General features: G+C 34.7%; 1 protein-coding gene across 1 annotated transcript in view; it reads left to right on the top strand.

Annotated features, from left to right (window-relative positions):
• Nucleotides 1–20116, top strand: part of LOC140433617 (cell adhesion molecule Dscam1-like) — a 757823-nt gene that overhangs the window by 724399 nt on the left and 13308 nt on the right. The window contains exon 9 of the mRNA XM_072521600.1: nt 4264–4471. Coding sequence (XP_072377701.1) covers nt 4264–4471 — 208 coding nt within the window. The remainder of the gene's footprint in view (nt 1–4263; nt 4472–20116) is intronic.

The raw sequence follows: 20116 nt of genomic DNA, 5'->3' as shown, positions 1-20116 counted from the left end.
AATGAGTCGTAGGACAATACCTAAAAGATTAATGTCGCATTGGAAAGGCAAAAAGTGCATTCTTGACTATGAGCTCTGTGTTCAAGAGCCATTACCTCACCCTAGAAACAAAAATACGGCTCCAGAAATGTTACGTGTACTCAGGGCTTTTGTACGCAGTAGAAACTTGGACATTGAAGGCGGAAACTCTATCAAAACTTCAGGCTTTTGAGCTATGGTTATACAGAAGGATCCTGAAGATACCATGGACAGACAAAGTCACAAATAAAAAAGGACTACGGAGGATGAACACAACCGGATTTGGTCAACATCGTGAAGGGTCGTAAGCTGCAGTACTTGGAACATATAATGAGAAATAAAGGCAGATGAACTACTCCAATGAATTTTGCAAGGTAAAATTTAAGGAAAAAGGACGAAGGAGAATACCCTGACTTGCTAACCTGAGAGCATGGTATAAAAAGATCTCAACACAGCTATTCCGTGTAGCAACCAACAAAGTCATCATAGCCAGAATAAACGCCAACGTTCAGAACAGACAGGCACCCTAAGAAGAAAGGAAAATATAATGTTTGTTTGATTTAGTGGCATAACTATTATTATTTCTAGGCATGGTTTGTGATTGTTTTGAATTGGTATCGGAATTGTATTGATTATTGATAATGCAACTTTTTTTTTTAATTATACGTTTATAAAATTCTGGTGCAGAGTTATTTTTTTTTAAGATATCTTTAACTTTTTTTAGAGTTTCGAAATGGTATTATGGGCTAGATAACTTAATTGCTCTATCTACACACAGTAGCCCACTTGATCTAGGTCACAAAATTATTTCGAAAATCTAAAAAAGTTAAAGAGAGCTTAGATCTTAGATCTCTTTATTTAGATTTTCTCCAGGACGTTTACGCGAATAGAGAATGTTTCTTTCGCCTTAAGACAAATTTTTGCATGACGGGGTACCACATTATTTTTTAGAAGTTCGTCAATAGTTAAATCACCAGTATTCGATGTATTGGTCGTGGAAGTCAGTTTTCTTGGCCACTAAAAAGTACTGATTGGATTGATCCTATATATTTTTAATTAGGTCGCAATTTAGTTTACTAATGTACCAAAAAAGAAAAAACAATTAATTCTCTTTTGGAATTGCGATAGAATATAGAAGAAGCCGCAAATGTGATTAAAAATAATAGACAAGACATGATTTGATATTAAGTAAATGGTGGAAATTTTGAACATTTATTTTAAAGCTTTTTTGTTTTTTTAGTTTAATTACTTTAATTTGTTATTGTTACACATTTAGAGAATGCATTTTTTATTGTAAAACTAAAATTCATTGGACTTTTTAAAAGCAAATAACTCGACAACCGATCAAATTACATGAATCAAACAAAAGTAACTTTTTTTGTAGAATTTAACGCTTCTTCGTATTTTTCTATTATGTTACATATAGTTCATTAAAAAAAAACCAATTGCTTTGATTTACTAAACACAGCCAAGTGTAACTAGTTCCATCTATTTGAAATGCTAAATTAGATTCTAAATTAGCACTCTTTATGCCAAAAAACTTAAAATTGTCATTTTTTTAACTGAAATTATGAAAATATACAAAATTATTAAGAAAATTAAAATCCATATTTAAAATTTAAACACTCGGTATCTCAAAAACTATGAATATTTGTTTAAGCCATGTTAGGGAGAATCATCAAATTTTAAGGTTTAGAACCTACAACTCAGAGGTTGGACATTATTAATGAACCACCCCGTATAGGGCCGACTCTATGGGTCTATATGATTCGAGTTTATGCATTTCCGAGTTATTTATCGTTATGCTTTTCTGAAAATCCTACATTATTTTTTTTTTATTTAAACAAAAATGACCCTGTATCAACTACTAAGAGTTATTAGCAGGGGGTACAAACCCAAATTACAAGTATTCAATTTCTTACAATGTATATATAACTTAAATATATTCTATTAAATATTGTAAAAATTAATGTCTTTAAAATATTTCAGCACTTCGTTGAACTGGCAGCTTAGTAGACCCTTCATGTTGGTAGAGAGGTTATTTTTTTTTTCTTTCTTGGCTGTATGTTTTGCATTCTAACAGAATATGTTTCACAGTGATTTGTGTCTTGCAGTTGTGGCAGAAAGGGATGGCTTCTTTATTTGTTAAGTGAATATGGGTTGGTATAGTATGTCCTAATCGTAGTCGAGTTATTATCACTTGTTCACAACGTTTGAGTAGGAGTGGTAAGGTGGTGCTGACAATTTCTATGACATCTTTTAATTTGTTTAGGTTCAGGAGTATAATTTCTTTAGGTTTATTATAGAGTTCTCTTTGAAGTGAGTTTCTTGTATACACAGTATTAGTGGAGAATATTTTTGAATTAATAGTTTGAGTGATTCGAGGTGAGCGAAATACCCATTTGGGTTCCATTGAAGGATTAGTGATTTATCCATCGGATTTTTCAGTCTCTTCCGTTGAAGATGTGTGAGTGGGGTTAAGTTTTTTCATTAATCTGGTAATTTTGTTTTTTAATCTAGAGTTGTGAGAGTAACAATGAATAAAGTTAAAGGATATCGGTTAATTCGGAAGGTTCATTTGAGTAGTTCTTTGAGATAGTTTCAGGATGTTTAGCATGAAGGGTATTAACTTTTCGGTTAATCGGTCTCAATCGGTTTCGGTTTTCAATTTTGTCTTTTATTAATTCTAGAGAACAAATAATGTCGTCGTTAGAGGTTTTAGTTTGTTTTTTAGGTTTTTTTAGTTTTTGTGTGATAGGAGGAGTAAAGATTTGCGAGTCCGTTTCTGGGTTATTTTGGTCGATGTCAGGTGAGGATGGGATTTGTCTTTTAACTTGAGTAGATACTTGAGTAAATTGTTTATTAATATTAACTGAAGGTTGCAGAGTTACAGTTTCAGCAGGATTATTAATATTATTTAGATTTGATGATATTGTTTCTTTTGGTAAGGAGGGTTGACTTGCGTTTTCTATAGTTTCAGTTATGCTGGCGTTCGTTTCCATGTTTTGTTGTGTTTCAGGATCTCTATCATCTATTTCAGGTGTCGTATTTGGAGAGGTTTCTGAGGGTACGGTTGAGGAGTTAGCAGTTGTTATGATGGGACAATCTGTATCGTTATGTCCAATAGTCTTGCACTTAGAGCAGTTTAGTCCATCAATAGAGTGGAATAAACGATAAGTTTTATTGTGGAATACATTGAAGGAGTCAGGAATGGAGGTATTATCAAGGGGCGAAATAAATACTTGCCGTCTGAAGCTTAGGACGTGGCTATATTCGGTTTCTGCCATACCAACTCTTAGGAAAGTCATCTTGGAACCTGCAGTGATGCAAAATTTTTGTAATTCTGCTTCAATGATACTGTTTGGAATTGAAGGACATGCGTTAGAAATTACAAGTCGTTGTGCTGGTGTGATTAATCTTCTTATCTCTATTTCTGACTCATTTATATTAATATATTTGTAGAAATGAAGAAGCATATCGACTATGTTTTTGGTAGAGAGGTAGATACATAGTCATGTTGTTAATTGAAGTCATTTTTATTTTGTTTCCCGCGTTGCCGCAGGTCCGGTCCTGTCACCGGCCAAAGAACCGGCGTGGATCAGTTCCGAACGGTTCCAAAAAACCAGTTGATAAAACCAGTAGCAAACAATATAGACGCTTAGCGTCTATATTCTTTGCCAGTAGGTTGAACTTGATTCGAATTGTATAGGTTATATTTACTATTGTAATATCTTATATAAAAGTTTTTTGTTACTCATGTCGGGTTGAGTTGATTGGCATTATCACTGCACTATTGATTGTTGATAGTATTTAAGGATATCAAATTTTTGTTCCGTATTTTACATTTAAAAATTGAAAAATAACAGATCGGTTTAAAACGTGGTATAATCATGCCACTGTCAGGGCCGTCTTTTTTTTACGTCCTACATTTTTATTTTTATAGATACCTGGTTAAAAATCTTAAAACTTACAAACCGTGATTTACATTACGATACAGTTTTTTTTGTTATTTCTAATTGCCTGTAGATATTAATGTTCTCCATTGTTTCTAACGCCTTTTTTGTAATTTATAAAAACCACAAAAAAATATTAGGACGACAAGAAATGTAAACCCTAAAGTTATATATGACGTAAAGTTATCAATCATCCTTATACCCTCTATCGATAAAAGCTGAACTTAATGTAAACGTCTTAATATGTCTCCAGAGTGCCCTAGGACCTTAACTTAATGTTTTCTTGTTTCAGTGCCCCGTGGCAGGCTACCCCATCGAAACAATAACGTGGGAACGTGAGGGTCAAATTCTTCCTATCAATCGACGTCAAAGGGTTTACGCCAACGGCACTCTTGTGATTGAGCAGACCCAGAGGAGAGAGGACGCTGGCACGTACACTTGTCAAGCTCAAAACAGGCAAAGGAACACGGCGAGGAGGGACGTCGAGATTCAGGTCATAGGTAAATAAATCAAAAGTTATATATAAAATACTGAAGACTATCAGTTCCAAAATTACCTATACAAAACAAAATTGATATTTTTTTTTACCTCGGAACATCCCTTTATTATATGAAATTAAATATTTGTTTCTTTACAAAGGACTGAATTTATTATTTCTACAATAATAGTGGTTATAATACGAATAAAGTTTGTTCTTCTATCAGTAAAAGAACTTCCTGGAGTGGGTAAACTATTTTTAGTGTATTTACGTCATCGTTTCACTTCTTTTGGACAGTTCACTATATATTAGTGGTGTTTTTTTTATCAAATAAAATAGTGTACTGAACGACTACCGGTATAAGTAATTCCCTCTTGTTGGTAGACAGCTTAGAGTGGAGTAGACGACAATAAAACGAAAAACCACCTCAATATAATCCCTAGTAAAGTCATCGTGGCATCGATTAGTGAAACGAATAATATTACTAATTAGATCAAACATTAGTTACGATAAAATGGTGTCTTTGTCAACTGATGGTGTCCCAGCTATGGTCGGCAAAGCAAGATACTATCTTGCTTTGTCGACCTACCAGGGAGTCCCATGTGGGAAACTTAATGACACTTGGAAAAAAGTAATAAACAACTTAATTAGGTTGATTAATTATATAAGTTGTCATTCTGCTTTTCAGTGCAGTCAGTTCAAAGTTTTTATATCTGAGTGTAATTCACTGCATTCTGACTTACTTCAACACAACAATGTTCTTTGGCTAGGTAAAGGTCAAGTAATTAAACGTTTTTAGTAAATAAAACCAGAAATAACTACCTTCTTAGAGAACTTATAAACCTAAGATGCAATAAAGCATTTGCAGTTCCTGGCAAAAGAAAGAAGTGTGTGGCTGTGGCTTTCCTGAAAGACATTTTGCAAAACTTAAATGTGCTTGATATTGATCTTCAAGGAAATGGGAAATTAATAGGTGATCTGATACAAAGAATGTTCTCGTGCCATCGCGGCATCGTATGCTCGATATTTTTGAAAAAGACATTGTAAATCAAGAACTAATTCACTGTTCACCAACTCTTGAATACAAGAATAATTCTGAATCAGAAATAGACGTTGCAATATTTTTAGATTTCGTTGGAAGTCTTAAAAAGGAGTTCGCAGGAAGATTTAAAGACTTTGCAGAGGTTTGAAAATTGTCGTAATTCTTAAAATCGTCTTCTGCAGTTCCTAGATTAGGAGAATGGAGTGACGTTGCTGCAAATTTATTCCTCATTTCAAAGTTCTTGCTCCAAATGGAGATTATAAACTTGCAGGAAGACGTGTTGCATCTGTATAAAACTTCAAGAATTTTTGAGTAAACCTGTTCCAGAAAAATATGAAAATTGCAAGAAATTGGCCATTGACCTTGCAACTATGGTTGGTTTCACATTTCTTTGTAAAACTTCGTTTTCAAAAATAAATTTTTTTAAGAACAAATATCGCTATTCACTATTCGCATTATCTGCGCCTAGCGGAATCTAACTTTAAAAAACTGGCTCTTAAAAATACTGTGTTCTTAACACAGTATTTTATACTGTGTTGTGAGTAAAAATTAAAATTTTAAAAAAAGCTAGCAAACCATACGAGTGTGTTTGGGAGAAGTTCGTATTACGACTTTGTCGAATGAATCAAGTTTTTTACAATCTACTCATAAACAGTACATTGAGCTATTAGTTAATATGACGACAATATTGACTTGATTTGGGTACCGTCCAACGACAGTTCTCTTTTTTTACCTATGTAACCAAGTCTTCTGGCCAAGTCCTCTTCAGTCTTCGTTCCTCCATTGATGGCTGATATAATTCACTGATAATTTGGCTTTGATGCGTTGAATTAAGAATTTTGGTCTTGTTGGCGTGAAGTAATATGACATATTTTACGGTTGGTACTTGTGGTTGGTTGCATTGCTCACATACCAAGGGGCGTTAGCTATCAAACGCAATGTTTTTGATTGGAAGGTATGCGAAATTTTTGTGTTTGGCTTGCTACAGCCCCAGAGTTCTACGCCCTAAGTCCATATTGGTTTTAGTATGACTTTGTAAAGCAGTATTTTGTATCCAATGACAGTTGTGACTTTCTGCCAAGTAACCAATTAATTTTTTAAATTTTTTTCATAAAAATAAACCAAATTTAAAGCATTAATTTGATTCACTCGATGGGGGCGTATAATGAAGTTTCGCTTTTTTTATGGATCTCCCCAAACCTATTTTAAAAAATTTAGATCCCACCCAAAATTATTTGCCAAAAGAAGTAAAAAATATAAAATATAAAAATATCCTAGACGGGTCTGTGAGATGCGTCTCTAAAGTCTCTATAAACTGCATTTTGAGGAGCTTTGTTAAAAATTGTACATCCGAATAGTCCTCTGGAGGGTTAAGAAAGGGATGGTAAACTCTGCATCTCCCTTCCAGCCATTTAAACCAGTCATTGAAAACAAAGTTTATTGTAAAAATATTATATACAATAACGATCAAAAATGATCAGATCAAATCTTATCTGACGTACAAGGGCCCAGTGACAACTGAAATGACAACAATTACTTTGATCGTGTACTAACATCAAAATTCGAATGGTTCAGACCCATTCGAGTCGCCGTATAGGAAAAAATTCGTACAAGCAGTATTTGAAAATACAAAAAACTTGATTTCGGGCGAATTTCTTCTATTTTCTTATGCGAAATATGTTCGATCGAAAAGACGACCGCAGACGTTCCTCATAATGGAGTTAATAGGCTTGAATGGCTATTTTTGTTCGGCAGATACTTAACCACCATATTTTATACCTTTTTTACTCCTTTCAGCTAATTTACAAGAAACGAATTGTTTTAGATGACGTAAAATAGGTTAACCCTCAACTGGCGTCGTGGTTTATTTTACCGTTAACTCCATCCTGAGGCCTACTGACCCCAATTTTTTTTTGAGTTTTTTGTGAAATTAATAAAGACATAATTCATTATTTTGTTATAATTTGTAATCATTTAAGCTGGAATAAAACCATGCAAGCCCATTTTCTATTTATTTTTCAGTAATAATGACAAATGCTAAAAAATGTAACATAACTTAGTTTTCAAGGTTTTTTGACAGCAGAACATAATTTCTTACAAAAGAAATATAAAAAATAAAATCACTATTTTTTTCTTGATTTTTTGGTGACATATAAAGAACAAGGAACTAAAATATACAAACTCTCTAATTAAAATATTTTATTATCATGAAAACTGCGAACTATTTAGAAATAACATTTTTTCTAAATACAATTCATGCCCACATATACCCTACAGTCTCGCACATGGGTCGGAAACATTTGCCGCGCGACATTTTTGTTTTTTTTTCTCAATCTTTCGATCACAAATACTTTTCGTTTTTGGTTCTGATTATTTAATTCTCCCCTCTCTGCTTCAAGTAAAGCTTTCTTTAGTATTTTACTGATACCCATGCGAAGCTCACTAAGAAATCGAAAATTGTACAGGCTTATATTGAAATATGTATCTGTTTTTGAATTTTGTAAAAGGCTTTTCACTCTATGGCTTGGCTGTCTTTATAACATCAGTATAAAATATGTGCATTGAAACCTGCAATATTCAATGTTGTAAAAAAATAGTCATTGACCATCGCCTAGTTCGCCGGTTAGTAGAATATGTGGTCCATTCTTGATCTACTGCATCCATAATGCCTTTTGTTTGATTGATGATATTAACGCAACTGTCTTACCTTTTTTTAACGTAGGAATTTATAATGTAGTCATTTTTAAAACCATAAATGAAAGATTCTTCAGCTCTGCTTCGACTTGGAAGGAACTGCATAGGTATTTCCGTTTTGTTTCGCTTGTACTTGCCAAAATAGGCCAGTCCCGATTTTTTTAATGCATCCATGACTTCTATGGGTGAAAACCAATTGTCTGCTGTGAGATAGCAATTAGATGACACAGTATTAACACCGCTTGTGTTGGTTCCATGAAACGTTTCTTCCTCATTTTTAGAGAAAAACCATCACTATTTTACCACAGTAAATATAGCCATTATAGAAATAGTGGGTACTTACATCTGTTAGGCCCATAATTTTCAGTCCATATTTCCGAGATTTATTAGGTATGTATATGCGGAACCTACATCTACCGCGAAAACCTACCAGCATTTCGTCGATACAACACAATTCTTCCATAGAATAACAGTCTTGGCTAAATAACGAAGACACTGCTGCAGTTCAATCATTAGTTTTATGTTCTTCTTGATCACCTGCATTATCAAACCTAAAACAGAAGCAATAAAATATTTACACTAACTATTCAGTCAACAAACCTTAGACATGCGAGCAACACATATACTCTTTTCAAAGACATAATGAATCTGAATATGTCTCGACCCGTTCTATATGTTGCAAATATTTCTTGCAAGTCTTCATCATTTGACTGTAAAATTGCAGAGTAATACACGATAGCGAAAAACGCGCTAAATTCTTCCTTTATTAGTTCTCTCTCTCAGTTCTGTTCTATCAGAATTGCTAAATTTATCTTGTCATAACAGTATCTTTTTATTTGTTGGTAGAATTATTTCGTTTTCCATATCCTCTGTGAAAAGAAGGGTCCACATTTTGCAGGTCCTTTCAACCCCGGATTGTGTTATTTTGTTCTAATATTTATATCTCGATTGGCCGGAACGTCAGACCACTTGTATCGACTTTTACCAAAATAAAATTTTTCATTTGTTGTTTCTGGCCTCTCTTCGTCTTCACCTATAGCCTGACTTTCTTGTGTTTCGGCATTGTTCCCGTGATCTTCCATCTCAGAATGAGAGTTATGGTCACTCTCTTGAGAAAAATCTTTGTAGTTGTAGTCCTCATAATCACTAAACTTGCTTTCTAATTCATTATACCACCGCCTTACTCTTTCATCAAAATTAGGCTCTCCAAAATATACTCTTTTGGAAGAACCTATTATTTCAGAAATAAAACACTATTAGCGTCGTGGTACCACACAGACCCCAAATGAACTTTACCGCTGGCTCTTCTTCTTTATCTTCTAATGGCGCTACAACCCTTTGTGAGTCTTGGCCTGCTTAACAATGTTCTTCCATTCTGCCCTGTCGGATACTTTCCTTCGCCACTGCCTGATGTTCATGGTTTTAAGATCCCCCTCTACGTCGTCTATCCATCTTTTACGGGGCCTTCCTCTTGTTCTGTTTCCTTGGGGCTTCCATCTCTGGACTACTTTTACAGCTTGATTATCTGGCATTCTTTCTAGGTAACCAAGCCAGTTTAGTCTTTGTGACTTTACCGCTGGCTATTTAGAGCAATACTGAATCACAGCTGATGTGCGTATCGGGAGTGGCTTACTTACGAGTGCACCAACTTAAAGGTAGATGACGCGACCAGGCATAAATGCTAAATTTGCAGGTTTTGCATGGATTTAAAAAGTACTGGGGGTCCGCCTGAGTTGAGGGTTAAGTAAAACTGTCAATTATTCTTCTTTTTTTATTTGAGTTTTGGTTGTTCGAATTTGCAGTCTATTGACAATTCTCATATACAAATAACATTTCGAGGGACGTTCAAAAATACACATTTAGATTCGTATACGATTTTTTTCGTATACGAAAAATTCAATCGAATTCGAAAATACGACCCCTGGTCTATACTTTAGAGAATACGTCTCCGAAACAGCAACCCTCGTTGGGATTTTACGTTGCCATAAAGTGAATTAATTCAATAACCAATTTGATAACATTTAAAGGGTTTTAACTCATGTATTTAATGTCTTTAAACATATATATATATATATATATATATATATATATATATATATATATATATATATATATATATATATATATATAGGATTTTCAGCGGTGAAATAAGTGTACTCTTTTAACTAAGTTTCAAGCTTTCGAAAATGTTTATTTTCATCATCAGGAAAAACTGAAATAAAGTGCTACTGTTAGTAAAGCATCCTCGAAACCTATTAAGAATTTAAAAGGTCTTTTGAGAAAAATCTTTGTAGTTGTAGTCCTCATAATCACTAAACTCGCTTTCTAATTCATCATACCACCGCCTTACACTTTCATCAAAATAAGGCTCTCCATAAGGTCTCCCTAAAGATCTCCTCGCCTCTCTACATAAGACAAAGAAAACAAGAAGAAGTTCTGTCATTTGCCATGTCCAGGAATGACAGCTACTCTTAACCTAACACTCCACTGTTGGCCGGCACACGTGGCCGTTTTAAATCGTTGTAATCGTCTTTATCTTATGTGTTAAAAGTAAGTATAATTGTAAAGTTGGTCTTTTACACCATGCAATTTATAGATTATTTAATTATTGACTCAATCAATGAGTGGTGCGTGATATTGTCACATGTGAGTAGAACATCCACGAAAGACAAATCTCATTAACGTAAGTTTTTACAACCTTTTACATTCTTAATAGGTTTCGAGGATGCTTTACTAACAGTAGCACTTTATTTCAGTTTTTCCTGATGATGAAAATAAACATTTTCGAAAGCTTGAAACTTAGTTAAAAGAGTACACTTATTTCACCGCTGCAAATCCTATATATATATATATATATATGTTTAAAGACATTAAATACATGAGTTAAAACCGTTTAAATGTTATCAAATTGGTTATCAAAGCTCCGTTTTCTAACGTTGTCAGCAAAGACTTTTTTTCCTTATATCTATATATATATATATATATATATATATATATATATATATATATATATATATATATATATATATATATATATTTAGTAGCAGCACTAAAGATGAAATATTTATTCTGAAAATATTCTGTAATTTAGCCCAAGAGAGTTCTTTTTAAATAAATATACCTTTTATAAAGGATTTTTTGATAAAAATTTTTGTGATGTATGAAAATTATATATATGGTAATTAACTGTTTGCTTGTGGCTTCCAAGATTAATCTAGGGTCAAACTAAAGTAGGTCTACAGAAATCAGATAATTTCATAGTCAATCCTTATATATCTCTTACTTCTACTATACACCCAATTTACTTACAACCGTTATCATTTAGAGCAAAGCCCTATCGCATAAAATCAAATTTATAACAGTAACCCCAATTATAACTTCAAGCGTTATATCCGTTATTCCTGTGGATTTCTTATCACATAAAACGTGTTATAGGTCAGCTATAACCGTTACCGTAAAGTTGATAATAATTTTTATTTGCTGTGGTTATAGCTTTTATTTGCCAATTGTTTTTATGCTTTAATGTTCCGGGATTTTTAGAGCTGATTTAAATCCCGTGTTCTTCATTATGTTCTACGTTCCAAATAAGAAAATATAACTTTTAAAATCCGCCAAAGTAAACAGGGCCGAATATAAATATTTTATTAATTTATTAATTTGTATATAGCATATTATATTCAAAAACTTTTACAATAAAACTGGCTAAAAAGATAGTGAATTAAAATAAATGAATTGAAATCCACTCATGTGACGTTTACCCTTCACAGAAATACGTATCCACCTTTTTTTACACTTACTGACTGCCCACTATCACAATATGATAGTTCCAGATAGCTCCGCATGCATTTAAATTGACGTTTATCATGAATAAATCACATGTTCGCCAAGCACAGGCAACTTGGTCTTAAGTTAAAAGTTAAACAAATTGTATTGGCTCTTCTTCTTCTTCTGGTTCCTATCCGTTTCGGATGTTGGAAATCATATTGGCAATCATGACCTTGCTCGCTGCGGCTCGAAACAGCTCCGTTGAGGTTTTCTTAAACCATGTTCTTAAATTCCGCAGCCATGATATTCTCCTTCTACCGGGTCCTCGCTTACCTTTGACTTTACCTTGCAATATAGACTGCAGCAGGGAGTAACGGTGCTGATTTCTCATAACGTGTCCCAGATATTGCAATTTTATGCGTTTGATCGTAAACACAATCTCTGGTTCCTTCTTCATTTTTTCTAGAACTTCCTTGTTCGTGATCCTTGCTGTCCATGATATTCTCAGCATTCTTCTATAAAGCCACATCTCAAATGCTTCAAGTTTTTTAATAGTGGTGTCTGTAAGTGTCCATGCCTCCGCCCCGTACAACAACACAGAGAAAACATAGCATCTCAAATGTCTCATTTTTGTATCCAGGGATATGTTGTGACTTTTGAAGATGGCGCTCATTTTGTTAAAGACCGTACTTGCCTTTCCTATGCGGCACTTAATTTCCTGTACATTGCTTCACTGTTCGTTTATAATAGTTCCCAGGTAGCAATACTGTTTTACTCGCTCTATCTGCGTCCCATTAATGTATAGATGAGCCCAATTTATATTCTCCTTGCTGACAATCATTTGTTTGGTTTTGTGGGTATTAATGTTTAGTCCGTACTGTTGACTGTACTCGTTTATTCTGTCCATTAGCCTCTGAAGTCCCTCTAAACTATCTGCTATCACCATGGTGTCGTCGGCATATCTAACATTGTTTACTCTTTCACCATTTAGAAGGATGCCTTCGTCTATTCCGTAAAGAGCCTCGTTAAAAATTTTTTCTGAGTACATATTAAATATCAACGGCGATAGAATACATCCCTGTCTAACTCCGCGTAGTATTTTTATGTGATCTGTTTCTTCTCCGTTAATTTTCATGTATGCGGTCTGATTCCAGTATAGTTCTGAAATTATTCTGAGGTCTTTGTCATCCAGGTCTGCTTCTTTTAAAATGTTTATCATCTTTTGATGTTGAACTCTGTCAAATGCCTTTTCATAGTCGATCAAGCACGCGTATACGTCGCAGTTAACGTCCCTGCATCTTTGAATCAGTACCTGTACTCCGAAAAGTGCCTCTCTGGTACCCACTGCGTTAATGAAGCCGAACTGTCTGTCTGATATTTGTTCCTCGCACTTCTTATAAATTCTTCCATGGATGACTCTAAGAAACAGTTTCAACATGTGGCTCATTAGGCTGATCGTTCGATATTCTTCGCACTTTTTAGCCCCCTGTTTTTTAGGTATCGCTATGAATTCTGATTCTAGCCATTTATCAGGGATGATTCCTGTATTGTATATTTTATTGAAGACAGCCGTGATCCAATTTATTCCTTCATCCTCCAAGAGTTTTAAAAATTCAGCTTCGATATTATCAGGCCCTACAGCTTTTCTGCTTTTCATCCGTTTTATTGCTTCTTCTACCTCGGATTTAAGTATGTCCGGGCCCGTCATCCTCTCTGAAAATGGATGCCTATAATCCGTTCTTTGATCTTGAAAAAGTGTCTCCAAATATATTCTCCATTTGTCCTTCATCTCTTGGGTGTCAATGATTAATTTTCCATTGGTGTCTATGAGTTTCATTTGTGTTCTCTTTTTAAAAGTACCCGTTATTTCTTTTACCTTTTTGTGTACATTAAAATTGTCATGCTTGGCTTGTAGTCTTTCTATTTCTTTACATTTCTCTACAGCTTCTTTTTCTTTAGCTTCTCTTATTTTTCTTCTGATGTAAGCCTGCATTTTTTTGTATTCATCTTTATTTCCTTTAATTAACCTTCTGCGTTCCATTAAGTGAAGGATTTCTGGAGTCATCCAAGATTTCTTCTTTGTTTCTTTGTTTGGTTTTAGCAGATCTTGTTTAGTTTTCTTAATTATTTCTTCGAATTGATTGATTTCTCGTTGGATGTTATTTTCTTCTTTTAGTTTTGTATTGGCTCATTGGTCACAAATCAAAGCTTTCATTAGACCAGGGCTTCCCAAACTGTGGGTAGCGACGCCCTGGAGCGTCGCTGCGGTGTCCCAGGAGCGTCGCGTGTCAGCGCGGACTTTTAATACAGAAAATATATTTATTTTATTTTAAATGAGTACCAAATATATGTATTAATAAATAAATAAAATAAAAAATATAACATTAACTCGATAGACCATTACATTATCCGAAATTATTCAAAAAATTGTGCAATCCGAAAATTATCCGGTCGGCTCCCCTCCCCCGTGCTCCCTACTGTCGCGCGTTATGTCATTTAGTAAAGCTTTTGTTTTGTTTTATTACGCACGGGGAGTTTTTGCTATCATCAATGGATACTTCTATTCAAAAGAATAGAAAACGAAGCGAAGAATCAGGCGAGAGCAGTAATGTTAATTTAAGTAAAAAGAAGAAATATAGGAAATATGGCGAACCATTTAGATTTTGGATTTACCTGCGTTACTAAAGGACATATACAGGATACAGGATACAGGATACAGGACATATAAAGGATTGACCGGTCTATAATATCTTTATTTAATTACTTCATTGTTGTGTAATTGGAGTCGTATTTTTCCGTCAACTCTCTTCTTTTACCTATTAGCTCTTTGGTATTTTGGCTTAGTTTTTCTTTGTAAGTCAGAATGGTTGGCAGTACTCACTTTCCGTTTCTTTTAGAGCCTTCAATCTGCCATCATTTGATTGATCTACATCTTCTATTTCATCTTGCAAGTCTTGTATATGTCTGGTTAGTGTATCTTCATACAGGTTGTTGTTTTTCAGGGGAATCCATTTTTTTCTTGTTTTTGGGATAATCTTTGTTCTTTTCAATTTTACATTTAATGGTATCTAATCTATTTCATTTTTGACACTTTCATCTGGGCTGGTCCATGTCCACTTCCGCTGAGGCTTTTTATAAGAAAAAAAAGACTTTATCATGAATAAATTCGCTTTGGTGTAAAAAGTTCAGCAATCTTTGCCCTCTTTCATTTCTTTCGTCATATCCATACTTAACCATTGCTACTTCTGCATAATCTTGTTTAAACCCCATTTTCGTATTAAAGTCGCCCATAATTATTGTGTAATATACATTATACAAAATAGAAATGTAAAATACAGCCTATAGAAAAAAATTGCAGATATTAGTAGATAAAATGTCAAATATTTAAATTTGCCAAATCCTTAAAGCTATATTCTTTATTGTTTGCGCAATTCACCTGCCACTCTGTACATCGATGGGGGAGTCTATACAGCTGGATTAACGCGTCATAGAGGCTTAGTATCTAAATAAGTATTGCCAAATCCTTTTAAGTTATACTTGCCATTGTTATCGCGGTTCATCTACCACTTTATATATTGATGAAAGGGGCAATATAACTGGATTAAAGCTTCATGGAGACTGGAGATCTCTACACAATTACCTGAATAATAAACTGATCAAAATCTCTTGAATAATACTCTAATGTGGCTCGTCTCGTAAATATTCCCATGGAGTAATATATATCAGTATTAACTATAATCTAGTTTTAAGTGAATTATTGGAGGTCTGGTTATCAATGTGAATGTCAGAAAAAATATATATATCTTTAAAGAAATTGAACGAAAGTAATAGAATCCATCTAAAATTCTTCCTACGAGATCGGTAATTAGGATTTGAATAATTACTAGAAAATGGAAATATAACAGGTACGCTAAAGGTTTATGAATATTTATACGTTGAATAAGTTGGAAACTTACTAACGAAAATCAAGCAATTGAAGTAACTCGAAAGTTAAAATTAGCATAAAATACCTTTCTGTATCTATATTTTAGTGTTAGACAGAATATTTAAACGTACGATTTACTAAAAATATCTGTGTATAAAAACATAAATTTTTAAAATTATAAGCCGCAAAAATTAAACCAAAATCTAATGTTGAAGAGTTTGCCGTAGTATTACACAAATATTTGCCATCAATTCAGATCAGAATTTATACTATAAAAGAGTCCTAGACAAAGATATAAAATATACTTAAGGAAACAAAGAAGGTTCCCAAGAATTTCGAGAACATGAATTTTATGTAGATGTGGGGGATAACAGTCGTGGCCTAATCGAAGACGTAATACAGTTGTGATATATTTTATTTAATAACTATATGGCTGGAACCACGTTCTATTTGATATTTAATTTTGTATACTACAGTATCTAGAAGGGTTGGTATAAGTACACTCGCGATCATAAAATCCGGGTCACCTTGAAAATTTCAAGTTTTTGGAATATTTTTGCCTCTGGTGCAGTAATAACCTTTTTTTAGGCTAACGTATTTCTTATTTGTCATCAATGTTTGTTTTGGAAGAAAAAAAAACGGTTTTTTATTGTTTTTTATTGAAAAAGCAGAAAACAAACCAAATTGTGGATAAAACAGGCATACAAAAAAAATGGAAAATAGAGAACGTGGTAAAATGTCAGTGAAATTTCAATGACTAATATCGTGTATTGCCTCCCCTTGCTCTAACAACCTCTTGCAGACAACGGGGCATACTCTCAATTTTTCTCCGGATTACATATTGTGGTATGTTCTTCCACTCTCTCACTAACAGATCCTTAAGCTCCTGTCCGTTGTTAGGAGGAGATGTTAGGGGTTGAATACGCTTTTTCAAATCGTCCCAGATATGTTCGATGGGATTCAGGTCCAGAGACCTAACTGGCCAGGGTAACCTCGTAATTCCATCCTCGTCCAAGTATTGCATACTGATCGTGGCAACGTGCGTTCGCGCGTTGTTCTGCATAAAAACGACGTTTTCTTTAAGCCTTGCCATGGTATGTATAACATGTTCTTCCAGAATCTCCGTAATATCCCTTCGTGCAGTTAAGGACCTATTTTCGATGAAGGGTAATTCTGTGCGGAACTCGAAAGATACACCTCACCAAGCCATGACCGAGCCTCCACCAAATGGCATTCTTGGAGCAATGCAAGCTTGTAAAAATCATTCACCGGTTCTCCTCCAAACTCTTACACGTCCATCGGATCCAGTTAGGCAGAAACGGGATTCATCTGAGAATAACTCTTTGCTCCAATCGTTAATTCCCAAATGCGCATATTGTCGAGCAAAAGTTAGTCGTGCAACTCGATGCTCCAGGCGAAGTGGCGGTCCTGTAGCCATTACCTGAGAAGATAGTCCAAAAGAACTAAATCTTCTCCCTGAGTGTTGCAACGCTAAAATTGCGATTTCGTACTTCCTGTAGACGATTTCGATGCATAATCGCAGTTGAGGTCCGGTTTCGTAAAGCCTGAAACACAAGAAAACGGTCATCTCGTACCGTCGTCATTCTTCTTCGTCCAGAGCCAGGTCGTCTGGATAGCAAACCCTTCTCCTGAAAGCGTTGAAGCACTCGTTGAACCGTAGAAAGGCTTACGCCAACAGTTCTTGCGACTTGCCGTTGAGTGTGACCGTCTTTCACAAGCGCAACAATTTGTGCCGTTTCAACAACAGTCAAGGGTATTTTTGGCAAAAAATAAACAATAATAAACACTAATAATGGCACTAATAAACACTAATGGTGACAATAATAAACGTTTGTTCGTTGCGTTTGAACAGAAAGTCGAAGCACAAATGAGACATTTAAAACAAGCGGCAGTTACAGGTACCGTTCATTTTGGGAAGTGTGTGCTTTCCCGCGAAATCGGCACTATTGAAATTCTTTGTTGCAAAGGAAACCGCTAAGCCGACAACAATTCCCAGAAACATGCATTAGTTTGTATTTGTGTTATTATTATTTACTATAAAGCTCGTTAAAAATGAAATATCGGTGATTTTCAAGGTGACCCGGATTTTATGATCGCGAGTGTATGTTGTGACCAACAATAAACTGGTTGTTTATTGGTCAAACCATTTTTTACATTTTTTTGGCAGCATATCCACATACTCGTTATGTTCGAGATCAATATGTGCTTTAATCCATACAAAATTAATATTGTAGCGGGATTAAATAAAACGAGCGGTTCGAATTTATATAAATATATTTATTTATAAGTTTACAGTTTGTTAACAACTAAACTCACTCATAACATCGTTACATATATATACCAAAAAGTATTATTCTCTAATCTTCTGGGGTAGTCCCACCTCTAATTCGCCTACGTGACGTGTTGTTCTCTCTCGCACTCGATACATCGCGAATGTTCTTGATGCCTTTTTCGAGATGCAACCGTTACATGGGCCATGCCGAAAGCATGTTCGTAACACTGCTCCCCTCTTAAAAATGAGCGTCCCGATCAGCAACTCTATATGTAGGCCCAGGATGGCAGAATGTACAGGACTCTCCAGCTCTGCATGAACCCCTCAGAAAGAAATAACAATCCACTGTCTTTGAAGGACACGATCTCTTCGGATTAATTAAACACACAGTAATTCTTACGCCGGTTTCTCGGAAGATCACTTCAAGCATGCTTCTGACAATCTTCCAATCCAGATTATCGAGTGCATGGCCTATCTTGGGTAAGGCCAAATTCTTGATGCCATAATTGCACACAATTTTCTTTAAAATTAGTTAGAGCACGCCATATATTCTCGTAGCTTGCCCTGTGTGTATACGACTTCCTGGTCACCATATACAACAAAGATCGAGAGCCATCTTCTAATCTCAGTACTCTTCCAACTTTAGGCTGCTGATTTTTTAACTCGTCTAAACGACCGAACTTCTTATAAAATACAGATAAGATTCCTTTTAGTCATCTCAAGATCTTGGGCAACACAGTGGGCTAGAGAGACGTTATGCGGAGCACTAAAAAGATCCTGCGGAACAAGTACATGAATGTTGTTCATTCTTAACTTCAGGCGGTCGACATAATCTTCGCTTGCAACATGTTCTTCGGAAGGTCTGCAGCCAAACTCTAGGTCGCAGGGCAAACGAACTTTACGACCTAACATCAGGCAGGTTGGAGTCTGGCCTGTAGTTTCATGCACAGCCGAGCGGTATGCCATTAAGAATAAATGAATGTGCTGGTCCCAATCTCTTTGATGTTCTAATACAACTTTGGACAGGTGTTTACCCATCGTTCGGTTCATCCTCTCGTCCATTCCATCTGATTGAGGATGCAGGGGTGTCGTTCTGGTCTTATTGACACCAAACAATAACAATATTTTCGTTAACTTTTTGCAGTTCTAACATCAAGGAATTTAAAACAGACAGAAAGTCCGATATAATTATTGCAGAATCAATGCTCAGTAGACTGTGTTAAAAATGTCAACGCTTCGTAGATTGCAATAGCTTCAGCACTAAATATAGAAAATATGTTATCCATTTTGTAGGATTAATTAATATTTTTGAAGGGAATATAAAAAGCACATCCCACGCCATCCTTGGACTTGGAAGCATCTTTATATATTGGCACAGATTTTTCAAAGCTTGCAAGTATTGAGTATAATATGTTAATATTAATGTAAAAATTATCGCTATATAAAGATTTTACAATCTTTATATTTAGAAATAATGAACTGTAATCATAAAGATCTGCCAAAGTTGAGCTGGAATAATATAAATCACTGACGATATCTTGATTAGATTGAAGTGCCATGCACAGTAGTGGAGAATTTTTCGTTTATTTGTAAGATCTTGTTCATTTAATACTACTATATTTGAATGTTGATTCTGGATATTTTGAGTAGAAATTTGTCTGCAAGGAACTGCCTTCTGTGATTTAAATGAGGCTCAATAGCTTCTACATGGAGAGGTTCGACTGAAGTTGTTTTCATGACACGAAGGACTGAGTTCTGCAAGATATCTATTTTGTTTAAAATCTGTGAACTAGCAGAGCAGTACAAGATACATCCATAATCCAATATGGACCTGAAATAGTACGATAGAATAGTAAAGCGGTTTCAACGCCAGCTCCCTACCAAGTCTTAGTAACCATTTTTTTTAAATTTAACCCTTTTATACATCGGTCTAATATGTAAGTAATAT

This window comes from Diabrotica undecimpunctata, chromosome 2 (assembly GCF_040954645.1).
Source record: "Diabrotica undecimpunctata isolate CICGRU chromosome 2, icDiaUnde3, whole genome shotgun sequence".
Taxonomy (NCBI): domain Eukaryota; kingdom Metazoa; phylum Arthropoda; class Insecta; order Coleoptera; family Chrysomelidae; genus Diabrotica; species Diabrotica undecimpunctata.
Note: the sequence above shows the minus strand (reverse complement) of the source record. Positions and strands in the feature narration are given on the sequence as shown.